We start from the raw sequence: 19,503 nt of genomic DNA, 5'->3' as shown, positions 1-19,503 counted from the left end.
GAGTAAAAATTAATCTCGATAACCTAATTTATAAAAAAAAAAAACGATAACCTGAATATCAACAGTTTGGATATAAAACAAGAAAGTATAAAACTCGCTAATAAATTCCATAAATAAAGAAATTTATTCGTATCAACTTGGCTATGACTAATTGCTAATGTCACAGATAAGAGTGACATTATTTGAGAAATCAATATAAAGTGATCGATTTTAATAAAACGTCGCTACAACACCTAAATGTTACTCGTGGATGACAAACATTCATGGTCTTATTAATTTAAAAATGAAATTTAATAATAAATAAATCTCTTCGGGACGGGCTGGTTTTGAGGCAAATTTAACAATTATTTAGATCTATTGAATGTATACATGCTATATATTCAACGTCTCAAAGATTTTTTTCTTTAGTGCTCATATTAATAAATAAAAAATATGTTTAATCCAAACAGGCCCATATAATTATACTATCATTACATATTGGACATATAACTATGCCATTAGTGACAGTAATAACTAGTACAAAATAAACAAATCAATAATAGACGTAGTAGCGGGATAAAATTCACTGAAACATTCTTAAATCTTTAATACTGGTTTTTATGGGTTCCAAGATATTCAAAACAAACGTTTAGCTTCATACTACAAATTATTATACACAAGAAAGGCAATAGAAAGAAATAATTAATGATTCTTATTGTCTATGCTATGAATGTGACTCAATATATAAAGCTAAATCGTTTTGTATTTTTTGTAAGCAACATTACTCCATGGATATTATATACTGTTCACGTAATACTTTAAACTTTACACAACGACGACGATATATAATAATTCACGATAAATATATTTTGTTCCTTCTGCCGTTTGCCTCTATATAAAAATACGATCATCTACATTAATTAACTTATATCTAGAAACATTTTAATACACTTAGCACAGGAAGCATTATTGCAAGCAACGCGTGTGTGTTAGCCTTGTGTGCCAGTCATTAGACTACTTACTGTTACTGTTATACAATAAAAATAAAAAATAATAATAAAAAACAATAAAGTTCTTAAAAAAATAATTCTTGATCAATTTATCTACATTTCCATAGAAATATAATTACACTCGCAATTCCGTGTTCGCGTCAAGTTTTTTTAGAATTTATTATAAAAGAAAAAAAATATTTATTAAAATGATATTGAATATTATTAATAATATTTTATTCATCTTAATATAATATATCGATTTTTTACATTCTTCTATCGATTACGAACGACAAGAAATTCAAAATGATTTTCATGAAATAATAACGGGTACTCATTGTTTTGTAATCAAAGAAAAACACTTCACTTTAACTTATACAATTACAACCTCTTTTAGTCGAGTAATCTTTTTTTTTATTTTCAGTCATAAAGCAGAACAGAACCTGAATGATTAGTTCATACAAACATTTGTGAATTAAGAAACCAACACATCAAGAGCATTCGCGTTAAACGTAAAGAATTGTACGGTCAGCGTAACACAACTTAGATGTTGCTACGGCAAATGCGATAAAACCGATTACTACCGATTGATACAATAGAAATAGCTCCCTATCGCGCCATTCGACGCTATTCATGGCTATAGATTCTCGTGCCAGTTCAACCCGAGAAAGCAAGTGCATGTTATAATCGACGTGTCAAATTGACGAATATTATTAGCTCATATGATATTACAACTTACAAGTTATTACAATTGTGTAAAGATCATATTCACATAAGAAATAAATATTGATAATTTGGTATAGCGTACTTAATTCGGATGTGATCGGTTTTACGAATTTTGTCGATGCTACATCTAAGTTGTGTAATACTATCAATTACACGCGGCACTACGTGTATTGCGATACGTTGACAAACCTTCGTATATATCTCAAATGCATGAGACTGGACACTCGATGTTTATTTCTATCGGAATAATGCTCTTGGCGAATTACTTCCTAGATGAAAGATGAAAAATGTACTATATAATATGTGTTTGATTTATTTAATAGAACTATATTAACTATTCAATATAATTTGATATAATCATTTGGCATATCTAGCACACCGTTTACATCTAATAGCGGGACGATTCCTCAGTTACTGACTTGCGTCATCACACGTACGAAATGTCCCCTAAAGCTCTATCGAGGAGTCAATCCTCTAAATACATATAAACTTGTTAAAATACAAGTAAAGCTAATACACGAAGACAGTTAACATAAAAATTATAGCCATTTTTTTAATCTTGTGGGTTTTTTCGATTTATATTACATATTTTTAGCAAGTTTAGCAGCTATTGTTACCGGTTACGCAATCGATGTTATTTAAAACTTTGATTTAAATTTGTTTTATAAAATTTTATATCCACATGTAATTAAAGCATTTATTCTAATGAATAATTTATACGACGTAACTTATAGTAGTATCTGCTAGAGAGCTGGCGTATTGTATATAAGTTTAGCATTCCATTAATAAATAATTTCTTAGAAAATCTTTATAGATTATTGTTATAAAAAGGTATGATTTAAGAAAGCGATATCGTTCTATTTTCAAGATATAAAATCATTAACGACCGCTCCTCGGCAAAACGGTAAAAGTGAAATACAAATTTTTGTTTATATTTTTAATTTTATTTTCAACATTCCATAACGCCTAGGAACTGGTATTAACGTCCTTTTCCTTCACAGCCTTCGTAAATACCACACTATCTCTATTAAAAAAAAAAACCATTATATTTTTCCGACTTGTCACGCTTAAAACACTGCGTATTTCGACGTCTGACATATTATCAACGTGGTGAAAAATAAATTTGGAAAATTGTCCCGTACAAAAATATAATCTATACAACATGTTAACATCTAATATGAGAGCTGTTTTGAGAAGACACGTTCATTAGAATTTTACGCTGAATCATCAGCTTTAAGGCAATATTTAGTTTTTTGTTTGTTTTTTAATTAACGCCGTCCTTAATATAATCCAGCTGTCTAAGAAAACAATACATGAACAAAATAACGAAACGACTTTATTTAAAATCCCGTAATTTGTTTCGACGTCTGTTAGTTTGACTAACAATATATTTATTTTTACTTGAACTGAAGTTTCAGATGTTTCGCCTATCAAATAATTTGTATAAATTGTATTACTTGAAATATGCTTCTGTGATAACATAAAATAATTGTTATAATTAATATAATACCAACAAAATGTGATGTGATAGAATACACTTTTCAACCTTATAGTAATACATTGATTATGAAGCGTAACGATAATAGATTGTTAATTGTCACATAAAATAAGAAAAAGAAAATTTAATCGCCAACCCCGTTGCTAGCACCAGTACGTCTTCTGTAAACAAAAAAAAAACAAACACATTATATTTTGTATACCAATTAAATTAGCCTTTTAATTAACAGCCTAGCCATTTCATTTTAGAATCTCCTTAAAACATAAAAAACATATTAGTTAGGTTAGAACATAATTATCCAAACTAAGCATTTTAAATAGAGTATAGAACAAGAAGAAAGTATAGATCAAATTACACTTTTCATTGAACAGTGTCATACGGGCCATTTTTTGAAGGCGTCGCTTAGTTAAAAGGCTAGGCTGTTAATTAAATGGCTAATTTAACTAGATCCATGCGAAGTACGATTCAATATATATTGTTGTTCAATGTTTCAATGTATAATTTTATACATATAATCAATGGATTACCTATCCGCCGCCATTAACGCTTGATGCGCCTGACGTTGGGCCGATACTTGCACTAGCTCGGCTACTGTCGCCGCTTGCTGTTCCGCTTTGGGTAAAACAAACAAAAACTTTATAGCAAATAAAGGTGAATACATCTTTATTTATTAATATTTATAAAAAAGATAATTGAAAACAAAGCGAAAATAAAAAAATGAATAGTTACTATCATGCTATGAACATGTATGAATATTAAATGGCAGCATACAAAATGGCTGTTGAGGTAGGCTCGCGTTGTTGAAATTGTGTGCATGAATAACTGTAGCGACATATTGTGCGGAACTAGCGGCAGTCGAATGTGTCAACTCGTCATTATTCTCGTGATTTTACCTCATTTAGTTGGAGATAAGCTCAGCGTGCTGTAAATACACTCCAAGATATTTATTATTTGCAGTCATTTACAGACCAGTCGCCTGCCACCTTGGAAATGCTGGTAGATTGATCTTAGAGCTCGTTGAAGCGCTGTTGCTGATGATATTATTGAAAGAGCTTAACCTACATTTTCCCTCATTGGGCCACCAACGGGTAAAGGTGTGACGAATTCCAGTCGCTATATAGTGGTGAGGGGTAATTAAGTGTTCTTCGTGTATTTGTATCGTTCTCGTGTTACCGGAAAGGGGTCGCGCGAGTCGCCGCTGTAGGCGGGCCACACAGCGCGAAGCGGGGTCGTCACGTGACTCCTCGCGCGCGCGTCTCTGCGCCACCAGCCGCGCCCAGCGAGCCTCGAACCATAGCTGCATCGCGTCACGCTCGTCCTCGTCCCCCCCGACGCCCCCGCCGCCCCCGCACCCGTCCACACACACACTTCCCCCGCGCGCCGCTCCTTTTTGTTGACGCGGTATGATTTGTTAACGTTATAGCAGCGTTGATGAGATTATGTTATTAGCAAATGGTTTATGATATCGGTCACTGATTCAAGTTACACACGTTTAATGAAAAGCCCGTTACGTCGGTTTCATTCCATAAAATTCAAAACAAAGTGGTACATGCATCTGACCGCGATGGTACCTGCCAATGGTTGCTTTGAGGATTTTATAAACTATAACAACTACTTGTTTGATTTGTCTAATCATGGGCTTAACATGCATATTGATAAAAGCTTGGTAAATTATGGATGAACCATTTACAAAAATATGATCGAGCGGCAAGCCACAGGCAAAAAAAGAATTAAATACATAGAGTATATAATACGATCATAGATTGAATTATACATATAGGAATTATGTATGAGATACATATCATTTTTTAGTCAGTTATATCATGTTAGATGACATCTATATATGTAGGCAATGCAGCCACTGTCATCACTAGAATGATACAAGCATGTTACATATTGATTACATGTGCGGTAAATTGGCTTTAAATCTATGTAATCGTATAGTATAATTATATATAATGCATATAGTAAATAGATATATTACTAACTTGGTAGGCGTGGTTGTGGAGGAAGCGAGACGTCGGGTGGCGTGTAGCTGGCGGGTGGAGGAGGCACGGGAGGCGCCTCTTGAAGCGCGCCTGTTGACTTATGAGCTTCGCGAATACGATGTCGTTGCGAATCCTAGAGTAAATATCATTATATTACTGAGCTGAGCGTACCGACATTGATATCATGCAAAGGGTGTCGGTAGCAAACGATATTTTAAATTTACTTTAGTGGTTACATATTGGTTCTGTTTTGTTTGTAAAATAAAACTTAAGCAATAGAAATATGTAACACATTCAACACCACCGATATGCCGAGCGTATTCTCAACGGCGTATACGCGGCATATAAACTCAATGAAAATAAGATGCCAGTGAATGTGATATACATTGTGATAAACAGAGAATCGAAAATATTTTTTTTTTACTTATTTGTATATCGTAAGATTTTCATTAAACGAATTCAAAAAGTGGTTTTTTTTATTGTTAAATTCATTATTCAAGTGACAAATAACCTTATTCATATATATGTAGATAGGTCAGTTTTGTTGTTATTTATAAAATATATCTTATATGTAAACCGTATTTTATGGCACATGCAAAATAATTTACAATCTTATTAAAAATAACTATTCCTTTACGACTCCAAACAACTACAATTCCTGTTTATAACTTAAACATAACACTTACCATCAACTTAAAATAATAAAAAGAATAACGCAGTAACTGATAAGAACAAGAAGCAGCAAAACTTAATGCATAAAATAAAGCCAATCTCACATGCAATTTTTATTAAAAAAAAAATAATAATAATACGCAGATTCTGTTTCACAGATAAGATGCTGAATAAAATTAAAAAAAAAAGCTAATAAAAATTATAAAGAGTATCGTTCGAACATTCTAAACGATAGAAAGCAGAGACAACGGAAAACAACGACTATAACATTGGATCAAGATATACATCAATAAGACTAATTAATATATTCAATGAGAGATTGGTCGATCCCAAGCGTCGCGAGACTCGGTGTCGAAGGTCCATAAATACAGTACTGGAGGTAAATGTATTACGTCCTATTGTAACAAATCCTGTTCAGACACATTCTTGAAGCTTCCAATAAGAAGATTTAGAATTAGAATATTTTATAGAGAGCGATGAACTTTATCGATAATATGAAAAGTAGTCGATCCATGATCCAATGTCGAAAGGAGAATGATAAGGTTCTAACACAAGCAACACGTAACGGTGTGACTGAGCGAGACAAGACAACGTACAGTTAGCGGATGATGTGTGCGAGAGAGATGGACACAGCATGCGACTCACGAGTTCACGATACTGTATTTGATATGCTTTGCTTACGTGCGTCGTCAGGTCCGGCTCCGAGACACACTGAAAATTTAACTAGGGTTAGTCTACTCTGGGTGTCCGTACTTCCTTTTCGTTTTTAACAAGTGTTGATACATTTAGTGCTTACAATCTGTTACGCCAAAACTTGGACACCCGCCCAAACTAAACTTTACACAACCACCATTATTTACAATATTCACAACCTCAAATATTCGTGTCATAAACTTGCTTAAATTATCCTACTATAATTTCAGATCTGTTGATTAGCAAAGTATGACAAACACATTGTATGTAAAGATGCAATGCGTGCTTCATGAGATGCTTTTTTTATTATTATTTGTGCAATGTTCCTTTAATAATGGTAATCCTTTATGCATGTATTGGTTACAAAATGAGTCGTCGTATATTAACAAATTATATTTTATAGTTACCTTTTGGCGAGGTCCCAGCCGCCTGTTCAAGTAATTGGAAATGCTCCTTATGATACCTTTTCTCCTCCGCTCGTGCGCTAAGTCGGGATCAGAAAACGAGGATGTGACGGGTAGAGTCATTAGCGGGGGTGCGGGTCGCAGGGGCGGCGGCGGCAGAACGGGAACGGGGGGTGAGGGAGGCGCGGGGGGTGAGGGAGGCGCGGTCAGAATCGGTGGTGGCGGCACCGGCGGCGGTACGCTGCTCAACGGCGAAGCCTTAGTCTTACGCGTTGACTTCCTATTCGCTCGCTGACCGTTACCCAACCTCTCCAACACGAGTCGTCGTACCACTTCAGTCTGTTCCTCTCTTTCTTTCTTAATCTCTTGCACCTTGTCGATGGTGTCTCGTAAGGGCGTCGGACTCGTAGCAGACATGGAGTCTGAACTTACGTGACAGGACCAATCGACAGTCCGTGCTGGTGAATTAGTTCCCAGTACATTCGGTCTGCTGAAAGTTTCACTAGCGGATCTACAGATGGCCGGTGCATAAATTCTTATACTACAAGGACTAGCAAATGTAATGGGCTTATTTGATGTATAAGCGATGCTACTTTGAGATTTAGATTTTTCAGTTGCTAGAGGAGGCGAAATGTCTTCGAGAGATATCTCAATATCTAATTTATTACTATCATGTTTACTTTCATTGTCATCTTCTTCCAAAGGTGGCGAAATATCAGACAAGCTGCCAGTTATAATTAGACCGTCACTTTTATTTGTGTCTTGATTATCTGTACTTTCTTCTGTTACGCGGAATAAAGAATCATCCTTTCTATCGCTACTACTATTTGATTTTTCAAAAGAATCATTAGCCTGTGGCTCAACATTCGGCGCTATCACTATTTCCTCTTTAGACAAACTATCAGTTTTAGAGTCTTGATCATCGATATATTTGATTACTTCCGAGAAGTCATTTTCGATTTCTTTCTCTTTATATTCATTATTTGTATCATTTGGTTTAATAGTTGTTTCCGAAAAGCTTCTTTCTATGAAATTCATTGATCGATCGTTAGTGGGGAAATAAGGATCGTATTCATCATCAATTAATTCCATGTAGCCTTCATTGCGAGGAGTTGCGGGTGTCTCGATAGATGGATCCTGATCTCCTTCATCGGCAAACTCAAAATGTTCTAGGGCATTTGAAAAGACGATTGGTTCCGTTGGACTAGTCCTTCCACAGACATGTGACTGTATCGCAGAAATATTTTTAGTTTCATGCACTAACTTAGGTCCACTGAGACTTCTAGGATTTTTACTTCTTTTTCTGTCTTCCTTCTCATCAAAACCACAATCGTCTAAGACAGCACTTTCAGCAGCCCAATCCGATAGCTCTGTTTCAGTTAAAGCCAGTGTTGTCGCATCCCTGCATGATTCTGATGATTCTGAATCGACTGCAACAATAGTAGGTCCCGTTACCGTAGCTATTCCGGAAGCTTTGTCATCATTGTCATCATCAATACTATTGATGATCATTAAACTATCTAATTGTATTAGTTCTCCACCTTCGTCGTGGACCTCAACCCTGGGAACAGATTGGTTAGGTATAGTTTCGGTATGTGATGAATCATCATCAGAGAGAGAATCTGATTCAATATCTGGCTCTTTTCTTTCCTCTTTTATCGGTTCTCTCCAGTCGTCCTTACATAACGGTGAATCACCCTTCGTTAATAAGTCTACAGGGGCATCAGTGCATAAGTTTTTAATGATGTCAGGCATAGGCTGCACTTTTTTCTCTTCTGAATTTAACTGAAACGTAACAATAGGTTTTTGGGGTGGAGCTGGTGCAGGATGTAATAACTTTTGAAATTCTGTTATAGTCGATCTAAATGCTTCCAATTTAGTATCTAATTGTGAGGTGGAGTCTGATTTTCTGACAGTGGGCGGGGAGGGTTCGCCTAGAAGATATTTTCTTTTTAACTCAAGAGCTCGTTTGGTGGCCAGGCCGCCAGCTGAGCGAGTCCTGCTAAGCGGGTACTCCGGTGGGTTCGGGGGCGCGACGGGTGCGGGGGGCGTCGCCTCCGTCACTAAGATGGCCGGCGGTGACGTCACGCACATCGGCGCGCATTCTTCCCGAGCGAACTCGCTGTCCGTTGATACCTCCGTCGCAGATGATACCTCTTCATCACTACTTTCGCTTTCCTCTTCGGACTCCACCTGTATCAGCATTTCGTTTATAAATCTTAACTTAACCAACTATTCTTATTAATTTTATTCTTTTATCTCTTATTCATTCATTTATTATTAATTTAAAGTTTTTTATCGTTGGGTTTTACCAATAGATTTAAATTATAATTTTAAATAGTCTTGAATACAAGGCAATTAACAAAATTTTAGATTTTATACAATAAGATAAGTAGTGCATAGAAAAGAAAGGTGCGCTCATACGAAAATCCACACTAACTTACCGCCTGTATTTAATTAAATATAATGTACAAATGTATCTAATTTGATTTTTTTCATTTACACAGTAAAATAACCTAAGTTTTCTTAGGTTTGAGTTAGTACAATACACACACAACATCAAAAATGAATATTATTTTTATGATATTTATAATATAAAACATGAAGAGTTAAGTTTTGTTTTAACTGACTCGTAGGCATAAGAGCTTTAATATAAAGTAACAAAGTGAAGAAATCACTTAATATTTATATGATTTTTTATTTATATAAATATTTTTATTCAATTTAAAATTTATATTTAAATGATCTATAAATATTTTGGATAATCAATATTTATCCAATTATTAAACATACTTTTAATGTGATCTAAAGAAAAAAATTACTTAACTTACTTTGATAATTTTTACTTACAGTTTAGACCGTAGAAGTAATAATGCGTTTGAGTACATTAAAATAGCAACAAAATTATTATGTAAGACGGAAGTTAGTGTGGGCGATTACACTCTTACCTCTCGCTGCCGCCTTATGTTAACTGTGTTATGTATTGACTGCGCATGCGTTGTGTGGCTTAATGTAAATGTGAGTTTATACACTATAGCTGCCGCGCTCAGATAGGCAGGAAAGGAGTTTAGCCGTTGAAACATAAAATATATAGTAACGAATGTCTTAAGATTCTATTCGATTTATTAAAGATCGCCTTAAGTAAACGCTTAATCTCTCCGTACACTTTAATTCATAATACTTTTATAGTATTGGTAGCCTCATCTTCAGTTACAAGTTAATTTATCTCTAAAAATTCCTCTGCGTTACTATAAAATTTTCTTTAATGCTCATGAAATTTAAATTGAATAGTGCTCCCAACTGGGTCGACGTTTATTTCAACAAGCGATTATTGTGGTCATATGTAAATACCAATACGAAGAAAAAAGTTTCAATTAATCTAATACAAAAAGGTGAACATTAACGAACGTACATGATGATACTTTCTATAGCTTATTTAAACGTGTTTTTAATAAGTTTAAAAAAAGACCTTCGATTTTTAATTCGAACGTGGTATATAATAAGTGTGACGCAATACAGAGGAAGCTTCCTATTGTAATGGTGATGGTATGTGGGTGCATGCAAGTGTAATATCGATGATGATGATGAGAGAGGGGCGTAGGCGGGGCGGGGCGAGAGGTCGTTCGCGGCGCACCTCCCCGCAGTCGCGCGACCGGCGGCGCGACTGACGCGCGACTGACGCGCGACTGACGCACGGCTAGGCGACGATGCAGCGCGGTACCTCGCTGCTATCAGTGGGCGGCCGCGCCTCTGCTGGCACCTCGCGTCGCCGAGCCTCGCGGGCGGCGCGCATGCGCGAACATGACTCGTTACCAGACGACTCCGCGCCTGAAATCAACGGTATTTTAATTTTTTTATAAATAATAAATAAATATGAGACAACATCACATACATTACTCTGATCCCAATGTAAGTAGCTGAAGCACTTGTATTATGGAAATCAGAAGTAACGACGGTACCACAAACACCCAGACCCAAGACAACATAGAAAACTTATGGTAATCTACATCGAGTCGGCCGGGAATCGAACCCGGGACCTCAGAGTGGCGTACCCATGAAAACCGGTGTACACACCACTCGACCATGGAGGTCGTCAATTGTAGTAAAACCAACCAATCTAGAGACAATAGAGTAGTACTAGAGTAGATTTAATTACAATTAGTAAGGTTTTAATTGAAAATGTGTATGTGCTTCTTACCATCGTCCGAGTAATCGTCATATCCAAAGGAGTCATCGGAGAAGTAGAGATTGGAATGCAGCGGTCGAGACTCCGCAACGACGGGCTGCGGCGAATGTTCTGCATCGTTATCACTATCACCGGCGTCCGTATACTCATCTGAACTTGACTCTTCCTCATCACTAATAAATATGAAATTATCTTTACGTATAACTTATTATTAATAATAGCAAATAACTGAAAATTAAAAGTCATTTGTGTTATCGTCTCGTATCATCAGTGAACATTAAAAGAGGACTTAGTCCTGTCAAACATCAGTGTGGCCATATACACATTTATTTATATACATAACAATTATTTACAGTATTCATTATATACAAATAAAATTATCGTTTTTTACATTATTTGCAATTTTGTTCATAAAATCGACTCGTTCGTTAATAAATCTGTATTAATATTATAAACACGAAGAACTCTGTCTGCCTAATGCTCTTCGGGGCGAAATCACTAAACTGAATTTGTTGAAATTTCATATGAATTAACCTTGACCTTCAAGGAGGGACATAAGCAACTTTTCGTCCTAACACCTGACGACCAACGCCTGAAATGCAAGTGAATCAGCGGACGACAACAAGTAACTCATAAACGAAAAGACACCGTGGAGTTTAAGCGAGATACGAGTATATATGCTTTTGACAAGTTCCCAATTACCACGGTAGCATTAAGAAAGTGTTTCTACCACCAAACCTTTGTCCATTCCGCTGCCTTTTGGAACCATTCCATAACAGGCAAAATAAATATATATATGTGAATCTCAATCTCCGATTCTCACCTTTACGCTGTGGTGCATTGGTGAGTGACGCAAAATTGATTAATGCTGATACTTCCTCACGCGTGATTAAAATTCGCATTTATATTGTTCATAAAAAGGAGTTTTACATGCTTGACACAGTATAATTTACATAAGAAATATTTGTTTTAGGTGTCACGCGTATGTAGCATCGGAAAATGCAATGGAATGAAAATAAAACCGATTACTGCCGATTTACACAACCAATAGAAATAGCTCGCTATCGCGCCATTCGACGCTATTCGTCGCTATAGATTCACGCGTCAGAGAAAGCAATTGCATGTAAATCGACGCGTCAAATTGACGAATATATTAGGTCATATGATATTACAAGTTATTACGTTTATGTAAAGATCATATTCGCGTGAGATATAAATATTGATAATTTGGGATAGCGTACTCAATTCGGATGTGATCGGTTTTACGAATTTTGCCGATGCAACATTAAGTTGTGTCGTACTATATATATCTTTGGTATGTATCACCTATAAAATCCGCTTTGAAACTAGAAAACAGTTTGTATATTACAAGTGAACGAACCTAAGTCCTCCGGCGCCGGATGTTTCAGAGGCGAGGAAGTTCCTGTCGGTCCATTCGTCCTCGTCGATCTCTCTCGCACCTCCGTCGGAGAGCTCGAGGCTGATGCGCTCCGGCGTGGGCGTGGGCGCGTCGCCGCGCGCGGGGGACGGCGCCGACAGCACCCTCGACACTATCGAGTCGGGCACGCTCACTCCCGAGTGGCGCAGACAGACCAATCTACTGCCATACCGCTCCATCGTGTAGTTACTGTAAACAATATCCAATTTTATATTACACTAGCGGTCGCCCGCGGCTTCGCCCGCGTAGATAACGGTTCATAATCAGTCTTCTAATATCCCTACTGCTGAGGCACGGTCACATTTGAAGAATTACTGCAACCGGCGCTTGTATCTATTGTGACTCAAATTCGTGATCACAACACCTCAGCCAGACCAACATCAGCCACGAATCTGATGAGGTTCTTAGGGTCGGAGGCCATTATGCCCTCTAAGGACCGGAGTTAGAACCTTTTTATAGTTCTATCTTTTATAGTTTAGGCATCATACGCAAAAAATCAACTTTTTTGGTAGATTTTTTCCTTTTTTGTCCGAAAACCCCAAAAAATATCTTACGGAACCCTATTTTTTTTTAAATAAAATTTAGCCTATGTTATGCGGGATTAATTTAGCTTTCGAATGGTGAAAGAATTTTTAAAATCGGTCCAGTAGTTTTTGAGCCTATTCATTACAACCAAACAAACAAAGTTTTCCTCTTTATAATATTAGTGTAGATTAATCAGTTTAAACTTGTATCGTTACGTACATTTTTTTAACACAATTCAAATTCTAAATTTGAACATGTCTAAACTATAAGTTTCACTATATTAAATAGTAAATAAAAATTAAAAATTCGAGTAAACATTACTTAGATAAATAATCACAGTAACGTTAACACAACAACAGCCTGTATATTCCCACTACTGGGCTAAAGGCCTCCTCTCCCTTAGAGGAGAAGATTTTGAACATATTCCACCAAGCTGTTCCAGTGCGGATTGGTGGAATACACATTTGGCAGAATTTCTATGAAATTTGTCACATGCAGGTTTCCTCATGATGTTTTCCTCCGAGTACGAGATGAATTATAAAGACAAATTAAGCACATGAATCAGCGGTGCTTGCCTGGGTCTGAACCCGCAATAATCGGTTAAGATGCACGCGTTCTGTGCCATCTCGACTCGACAGATTCCAGATAGTTATAGAGACAGTAAGGTTAATGAATAATTCAAATTAATATTAAAGATGACCCACCCAGGCCTCAGTACAGTCTTGCAAACAGCGCATCGGAAGCAGGCCCGGTGTAAGTGCAGGCCGTCCGCAACCACGCCCTCCGCTGCGAACACGCGAGTACCGCACGCAGCGCACTGCATGCCCGCAGACGACGGTCCACGCCACGGTTTCTTTAGCTGACAAATATTTTGAATGTTTTACTTTTATATATTTATTTATTTAAACTTTATTATACACCACATGATACACATTATAATATGTTACAATTATTATATATAATATTGTAGAGTACAATGGGCGGTCTTATGGCTAAGTAGCTATTTCTTCCAGACAACCCAACTTTTCGAAATAACTCAATAATCCTTATAATAATCCTTCTGAGAATCCGGTCTTGGTGGACATCTAAATGTGAACTCTCATAATCCGATGAGAAGGTACATCTTGACCAGAAATAACAAGTTTACCTGATTTCCGAGACACGAGAGTCAATAGACTTGCAACTTCCAAACACCGGAGTACTATTAAGAATTTTTTGGTTGTAACATTTATAACTTTATATCAGGCTAGCCTAAACCTTCTTGTATGTCCATGTGGTGCAACTTAGGCCTACTGTATAAAAAACTGGGCGAGAGCCAATGATATTCTAATAAACAGATATGTTATATATAAAAGTGTGCCGCGCCGGGGACCGTTTATTTTACATTTCGTTACAAGTAAAAAGGATAGCTTGATAAAAACAATAAGTAAAAGGGATAACTAGATGTTTTAATAACGCAAAACGTATTACTACATAATTATGATGTATTATAACATATTACTGGCATAATTATGATGAAAACGACTAAAGGCAAACGTCCCAATTACGACGTTTTCTAGTCTTTACTTTTTGCGCGTTAATGACATATCTGTTTACTAGAACATCATTGGCGAGAGCCCTATATGTCTGTCTGCTTTGCAAACTTCCTTCGTAGTCAATACTATGATATGCCCTTTTTTGAAAATTCGATAAGCTATTCGTTGCACCGCGCAATGAATAACTACTATGGCGACGACACGGCCCGTAACTTTTTTTGTGAATCTCATAAAAAATTTTGCTCATTACCTTTCAAAGAATTCTTAGTACTACGATTGTTAAATAAATACCTCTTCTTTTGACGCTTTTCCCGCTTCCGGTTCTTCCTTCTTAACAAATTTAGTGGCCAGCTTGGCTACCTGAATTATAATAAAAAATAAACTGTAGTCACAGTGACAAAAAGTATGTTTGGTTTTTATTAATTCAATCAATATGTCACCTTCTTGGTTCCATGGACTGGTCGTCCTGAGTCCCTCAGTTTTTGGTCAAGTTTGTGAAGTGTTTCGTCAATCTCTCCCCACTTTTCTTCATTATTTTCGCCTTCTTTGAGCCGACGTTGGCGACCTAGAAACTATTTAAGACACAATATTTAATCATCATTCCAACGAAAATTAATTAATGTGTTTTTAGTAAAATATTTATGTATTTGGAAATAAATTAAATGAGTTTAAAATGTTATTTAGAGTTAAATCATAAAAATATGATATTAGACTGAAATGAAAAATTTACTTGCATAAAATAAATAAATAAGAAATAAAAATATTCATCAATTTCGTCGTGAGAAAAATGTGAATGAGATCCTGCCCTGAGCCTGGTACATTGCTCAGCAAGAAAATCGACAAGAAAATCGTGATAGCGATGCGAGACAAATTTATTCATTGACCGTTAAGAATGTAACTTTAATACTAGAATAAGCAAGCAGTACTAGTTCAATGGTAGAACGTAAAGCTGTTTGCAGACGAATAAACAATGACGCAAAATTTAGCACCCTTGAACTCGTTATTGTCTGGCACCAAATCACCCCGGGATACTAAGCAACGTAGAGTAAGAGGCGGATTGCAAACTTTGGTTTCGCTCTACGGAGTTATTTTTGCTGGAAAGGAAAAATAATTTATACAAAGAGTTGGCAAAACTTACTTGTTCCCTATCCCATTTGGGTACTTTTTCCGCTGTTTTAGGCTCGGGCCGGCCGAGTCTATTTTCCATGATTTTTCGTTCGATTTCTTTAACGTTCCAGTCATCTCGTTCGATTTTTCCCACTGATCTCATCAAATCTTTTGGTTTCGAGGAACGTGGCGCTACCGATGAGGTCGTCGTGTTCGACAGCTCCGCAGCCAAGCGGGCGACACGCGCGCCTCCACCTGTAGCGCGCGCCCCTCCACCGACAATGCGACCTTCCTCCTACATAACACACGTAAATTATTTTAACATAAGTGACATAAATTATGAAAACAAAAAGGATATGTTACTATTTTATATTTAAAGTAGCAATTGCTATTGACAAATGATTAAGGTTCAAGTATAAAAATAGTGACATAATCCTTCATATTCAAGGGAAAGTGCATATCACGGGGTAAAATATTAAGTTTGTTAGTTTGCACGTGTTCAAACTGTAAATATTCACTCAATTATCAGTGTATATTAATAAATATTATTAGCTGAAATTAAATAAGAACTGATTACAATATCAAGAAAATAGTTGTAAATATATTTCACAGTGAATTACGTGTACATGCACACACTAAAAGCCTGAATGAAATTGAGATATTTTGTCCCAAAACGTTATAAATAAACATGAGTTTCCTGAGTAACCATTATACTCATAGACTTTTCTTATTGGATTGTCTATTTTTAATTAAAAATTACGGTAATATAAAAAATTATCAAAATTATATGATAATTAAAAAAAAACCTATAATTATTATCAAGTTATAACTAATTTATATCACAGAAAATTGAGATATATGTTTATAATTACAATAACGTATAAAATACCCCAACGAGAGCGTTAGTTCAACCATGCAGCACACAACCACACATATCTCACATAATGTTGCAATTTCTTCTCCAATTTTTTAACTCGCTCGTCAAACTGTGGTGCACTCGCACGGTACTGCTGTAGTCCATAGTCGTTTTCTAAATCCGTGGAAGAAGTAAAATCAAGCCTTGGTTCGGCTGCCAACATTTGTAAACTCTTTTCAAAACGCTGTTTCATAATCTCTCGAGCCGCCTTTCGTTTTCCATAACTCTTTGGCTTTTTCGCCTCAGCGTTTTTCTTCTTCATCATTTCTGAAACTCTTTGCACCCTGAATGCAATTTCTCCCGAGTTCCTCCTTTGCACCACGTTCTCTTGGCCCTGGTACGGCTTATTGCCACCTTCAATTAAGTCAGCGACACGTTGTCTACGTAGTGCTAGTTCAGGATTTCCAATGGAATCAGATCGCTTTGTACGATCAGGACTAGGAGTGTCACGACGCTTTCCTTCAATGATATCGGCCATACGTTGCCACCGCAGCGCCATTTCTGGATTGTCTGTTATTCTTGAACGAACTGTAATAGATTCTGGACTTTGGGTCTGCCGTTTGTTACCTTCAAACATCTGTGCTATACGTCTCGTATTAAATGCCATTTCTGGAGATCCTATAGAATTTGAGCGACCGTACGGTAGAGATATTTCTGGACTTTGTGAGCTTCTTTTCCTTTGCGTATCTATTACTTCGGATAATCTTCTCGTTTGCGGTAACTGTATATCTGTTGAAGAAGCCCTGACGACTTCTTTGTGATTAAGATTATTAGATGAGGGCGATTTCGATTTTTGTTTTCTCTTTGAATATTCAACTGGTGCTACTAAAGTAGCATCTGTATCGGCGGAATCGTCTTGAAATATGTCCGAGAAATCGGGAATTTTGATCGTGTTAGCATCCAAACCTTTTAATTTACGAGGTGGCTTATGAAGTTTCTTTTCATTATTCTTGCCGCCCTCTTGGAAATAATGAGCAAATTTGGACTCGTTAGCATTTTTCGATTTAACCTTTGTCTTCGTGGTTCCTTGCAAGAGCTGTGCTAAGGAATCCCGTATGACTTTCGGGTCCGGTGAGTCGTCGGGGTCTAGCAAGGTAATTATTTGTTCCTGTAACTCCTTTTGCTTATCAGCTCGCTGTTCATCGTTTGGAACGGTGTCGTGTCCTTCAATGAGCCGCGCTAGTTGTGTAATATCGTTTAAATCTAATTTTCCAATTTTTTTTCTGATATATTCTGCGGGATCGTTACTTACTTGTTGCGGACGAACGGAGCGTCGCTTTTTTCTGTAGCTCGAGTGCGATTTGTCAGTATCCGCAGCGTCTAAGGTAAAAGCATATATATATTAGCTAAAGTTACTACCGGCTTATTTCTACAGTGTTATCAATCAATAAAAAAATTAAAACATATTATAATATTTATTACTTTAATAGTATTTTTACTTTTCTGCCTTATATACATTACTGTATCATAAATTTATAAAAATGATATAGTCATGAAATAATTACTTGAATAAACAGAAACTGAATGGTCCGCTGTGTTCCGAATACTCTTCTCGGTCTGCTGACTTTTTTTAATCTGGAAAAGTAAAATTAGTTTTACAAAATCAGGATTATAAACAAAAAATTCATAATGAGATCGGAAATACAAAAAAAAAGCAATAACCTGATCGAACATGTCTGTCTTGTGATAAATATGAGGCACTTCACCCTTAAAAGCTAGATAAACTCGAAGAAGGTATGAGCGCAGCTTTGCTTCCGGGATATCACGAGTCGATCCATTAGCCGCGACTGGGGTAATTCCTGTTTATAAACATTTAATTATACCAATTAATAACATGTATTCATTGTTAGTACGAGTCGAGACGGCCCAGTGGTTAGAACGCTTATCTTAACCGATGATTACGGGTTCAAACCCAGGCAAGCACCGCTGATTCATGTGCTTAATTTGTCTTTATAATTCATCTCGTACTCAGCGGTGAAGGAAAACATCGTGAGGAAACCTGCTTGTGACAAATTTCAAAGATTTTTCTGCCACATGTGTATTCCACCAACCCGCATTAGAACAGCGTGGTGAAATATGTTCCAAGCCTTCTTCTCAAAAGGAGAGGAGGCCTTTAGCCCAGCAGTGGGAATTTACAGGCTGTTGTTGTTGTTATTGTTAGTATTTGGTCTAGGCTTCACCAGCGTTTTGATGAGGGAGTTTAAGCTAGCTTTGTACCAAAATTCATTGAAATTGGTTCAATGGTTTATACGTGAATTTGTAACTAACAGATAGAATTACATTCGCATTAATTATAGAATATTTAGATAGTTTTACGTTCGAAAATATTTATTAGCGTACTTTTAGTAAGTAATAAATCTTTCTTATATATGTACCAAATAATTAGCAACGAATATTACAGAAAGGATAGACCGACAGGATATGAAATTATCTGCCTGCCTTTTTAACCGATTTATCAAAATCAAAATCAAAGTACACTTTATCCAAGTGGGCTTTTACAAGCACTTTTGAATCGTCATTTAACAATTAAGTGAAGCTAGCACCGGTTCGGAAAGTAGATTCTACCGAGAAGAACCGTCAAGAAACTTTTTCAACATTTAAAAATATACAGTCATGTTAGTTAATACAATTATTTAAATTAATATTAATAATATATCTTACCAAACTCTTGCTGTAATATGTGGTAAACTGCCTTCGGTGACGATTCCGTTGGCAAGAGATCCGGTCGGTATCGTTTCAGGAGTTCGGATAAAGCAGCCGGACCTGTAGCTGCCCTTAGTCCCGGCTCCGTGTATCCCACCCAGGCGATGAGAGTTTCTTCTGATATCTCCGGTTCTTAATTAAACA

General features: G+C 36.5%; 1 protein-coding gene across 4 annotated transcripts in view; it reads right to left on the bottom strand.

Annotated features, from left to right (window-relative positions):
* Positions 1-1,722: 1,722 nt before the first annotated feature.
* LOC124542956 (F-actin-monooxygenase Mical) overlaps positions 1,723-19,503 on the bottom strand; it is a 31,021-nt gene continuing 13,240 nt past the window's right edge. For 2 of the 4 annotated variants that reach the window (XM_047120912.1, XM_047120913.1), the window contains 17 exons: positions 19,318-19,491; positions 18,319-18,455; positions 18,162-18,231; positions 16,682-17,976; positions 15,772-16,035; positions 15,074-15,205; positions 14,925-14,993; positions 13,803-13,957; positions 12,517-12,762; positions 11,148-11,308; positions 10,671-10,777; positions 6,953-9,142; positions 6,534-6,563; positions 5,181-5,313; positions 4,366-4,578; positions 3,720-3,804; positions 1,723-3,353 (listed from right to left, as the gene is read on the bottom strand). In XM_047120912.1, coding sequence (XP_046976868.1) covers positions 3,317-3,353; positions 3,720-3,804; positions 4,366-4,578; positions 5,181-5,313; positions 6,534-6,563; positions 6,953-9,142; positions 10,671-10,777; positions 11,148-11,308; positions 12,517-12,762; positions 13,803-13,957; positions 14,925-14,993; positions 15,074-15,205; positions 15,772-16,035; positions 16,682-17,976; positions 18,162-18,231; positions 18,319-18,455; positions 19,318-19,491 — 5,498 coding nt within the window. In that variant the 3' untranslated portion in view covers positions 1,723-3,316. The remainder of the gene's footprint in view (positions 3,354-3,719; positions 3,805-4,365; positions 4,579-5,180; positions 5,314-6,533; positions 6,564-6,952; positions 9,143-10,670; positions 10,778-11,147; positions 11,309-12,516; positions 12,763-13,802; positions 13,958-14,924; positions 14,994-15,073; positions 15,206-15,771; positions 16,036-16,681; positions 17,977-18,161; positions 18,232-18,318; positions 18,456-19,317; positions 19,492-19,503) is intronic. The other 2 variants (XM_047120914.1, XM_047120915.1) reach the window with 2 other exon arrangements.

Source organism: Vanessa cardui, chromosome Z, assembly GCF_905220365.1.
Source record: "Vanessa cardui chromosome Z, ilVanCard2.1, whole genome shotgun sequence".
In the NCBI taxonomy this organism is placed as follows: domain Eukaryota; kingdom Metazoa; phylum Arthropoda; class Insecta; order Lepidoptera; family Nymphalidae; genus Vanessa; species Vanessa cardui.
Note: the sequence above shows the minus strand (reverse complement) of the source record. Positions and strands in the feature narration are given on the sequence as shown.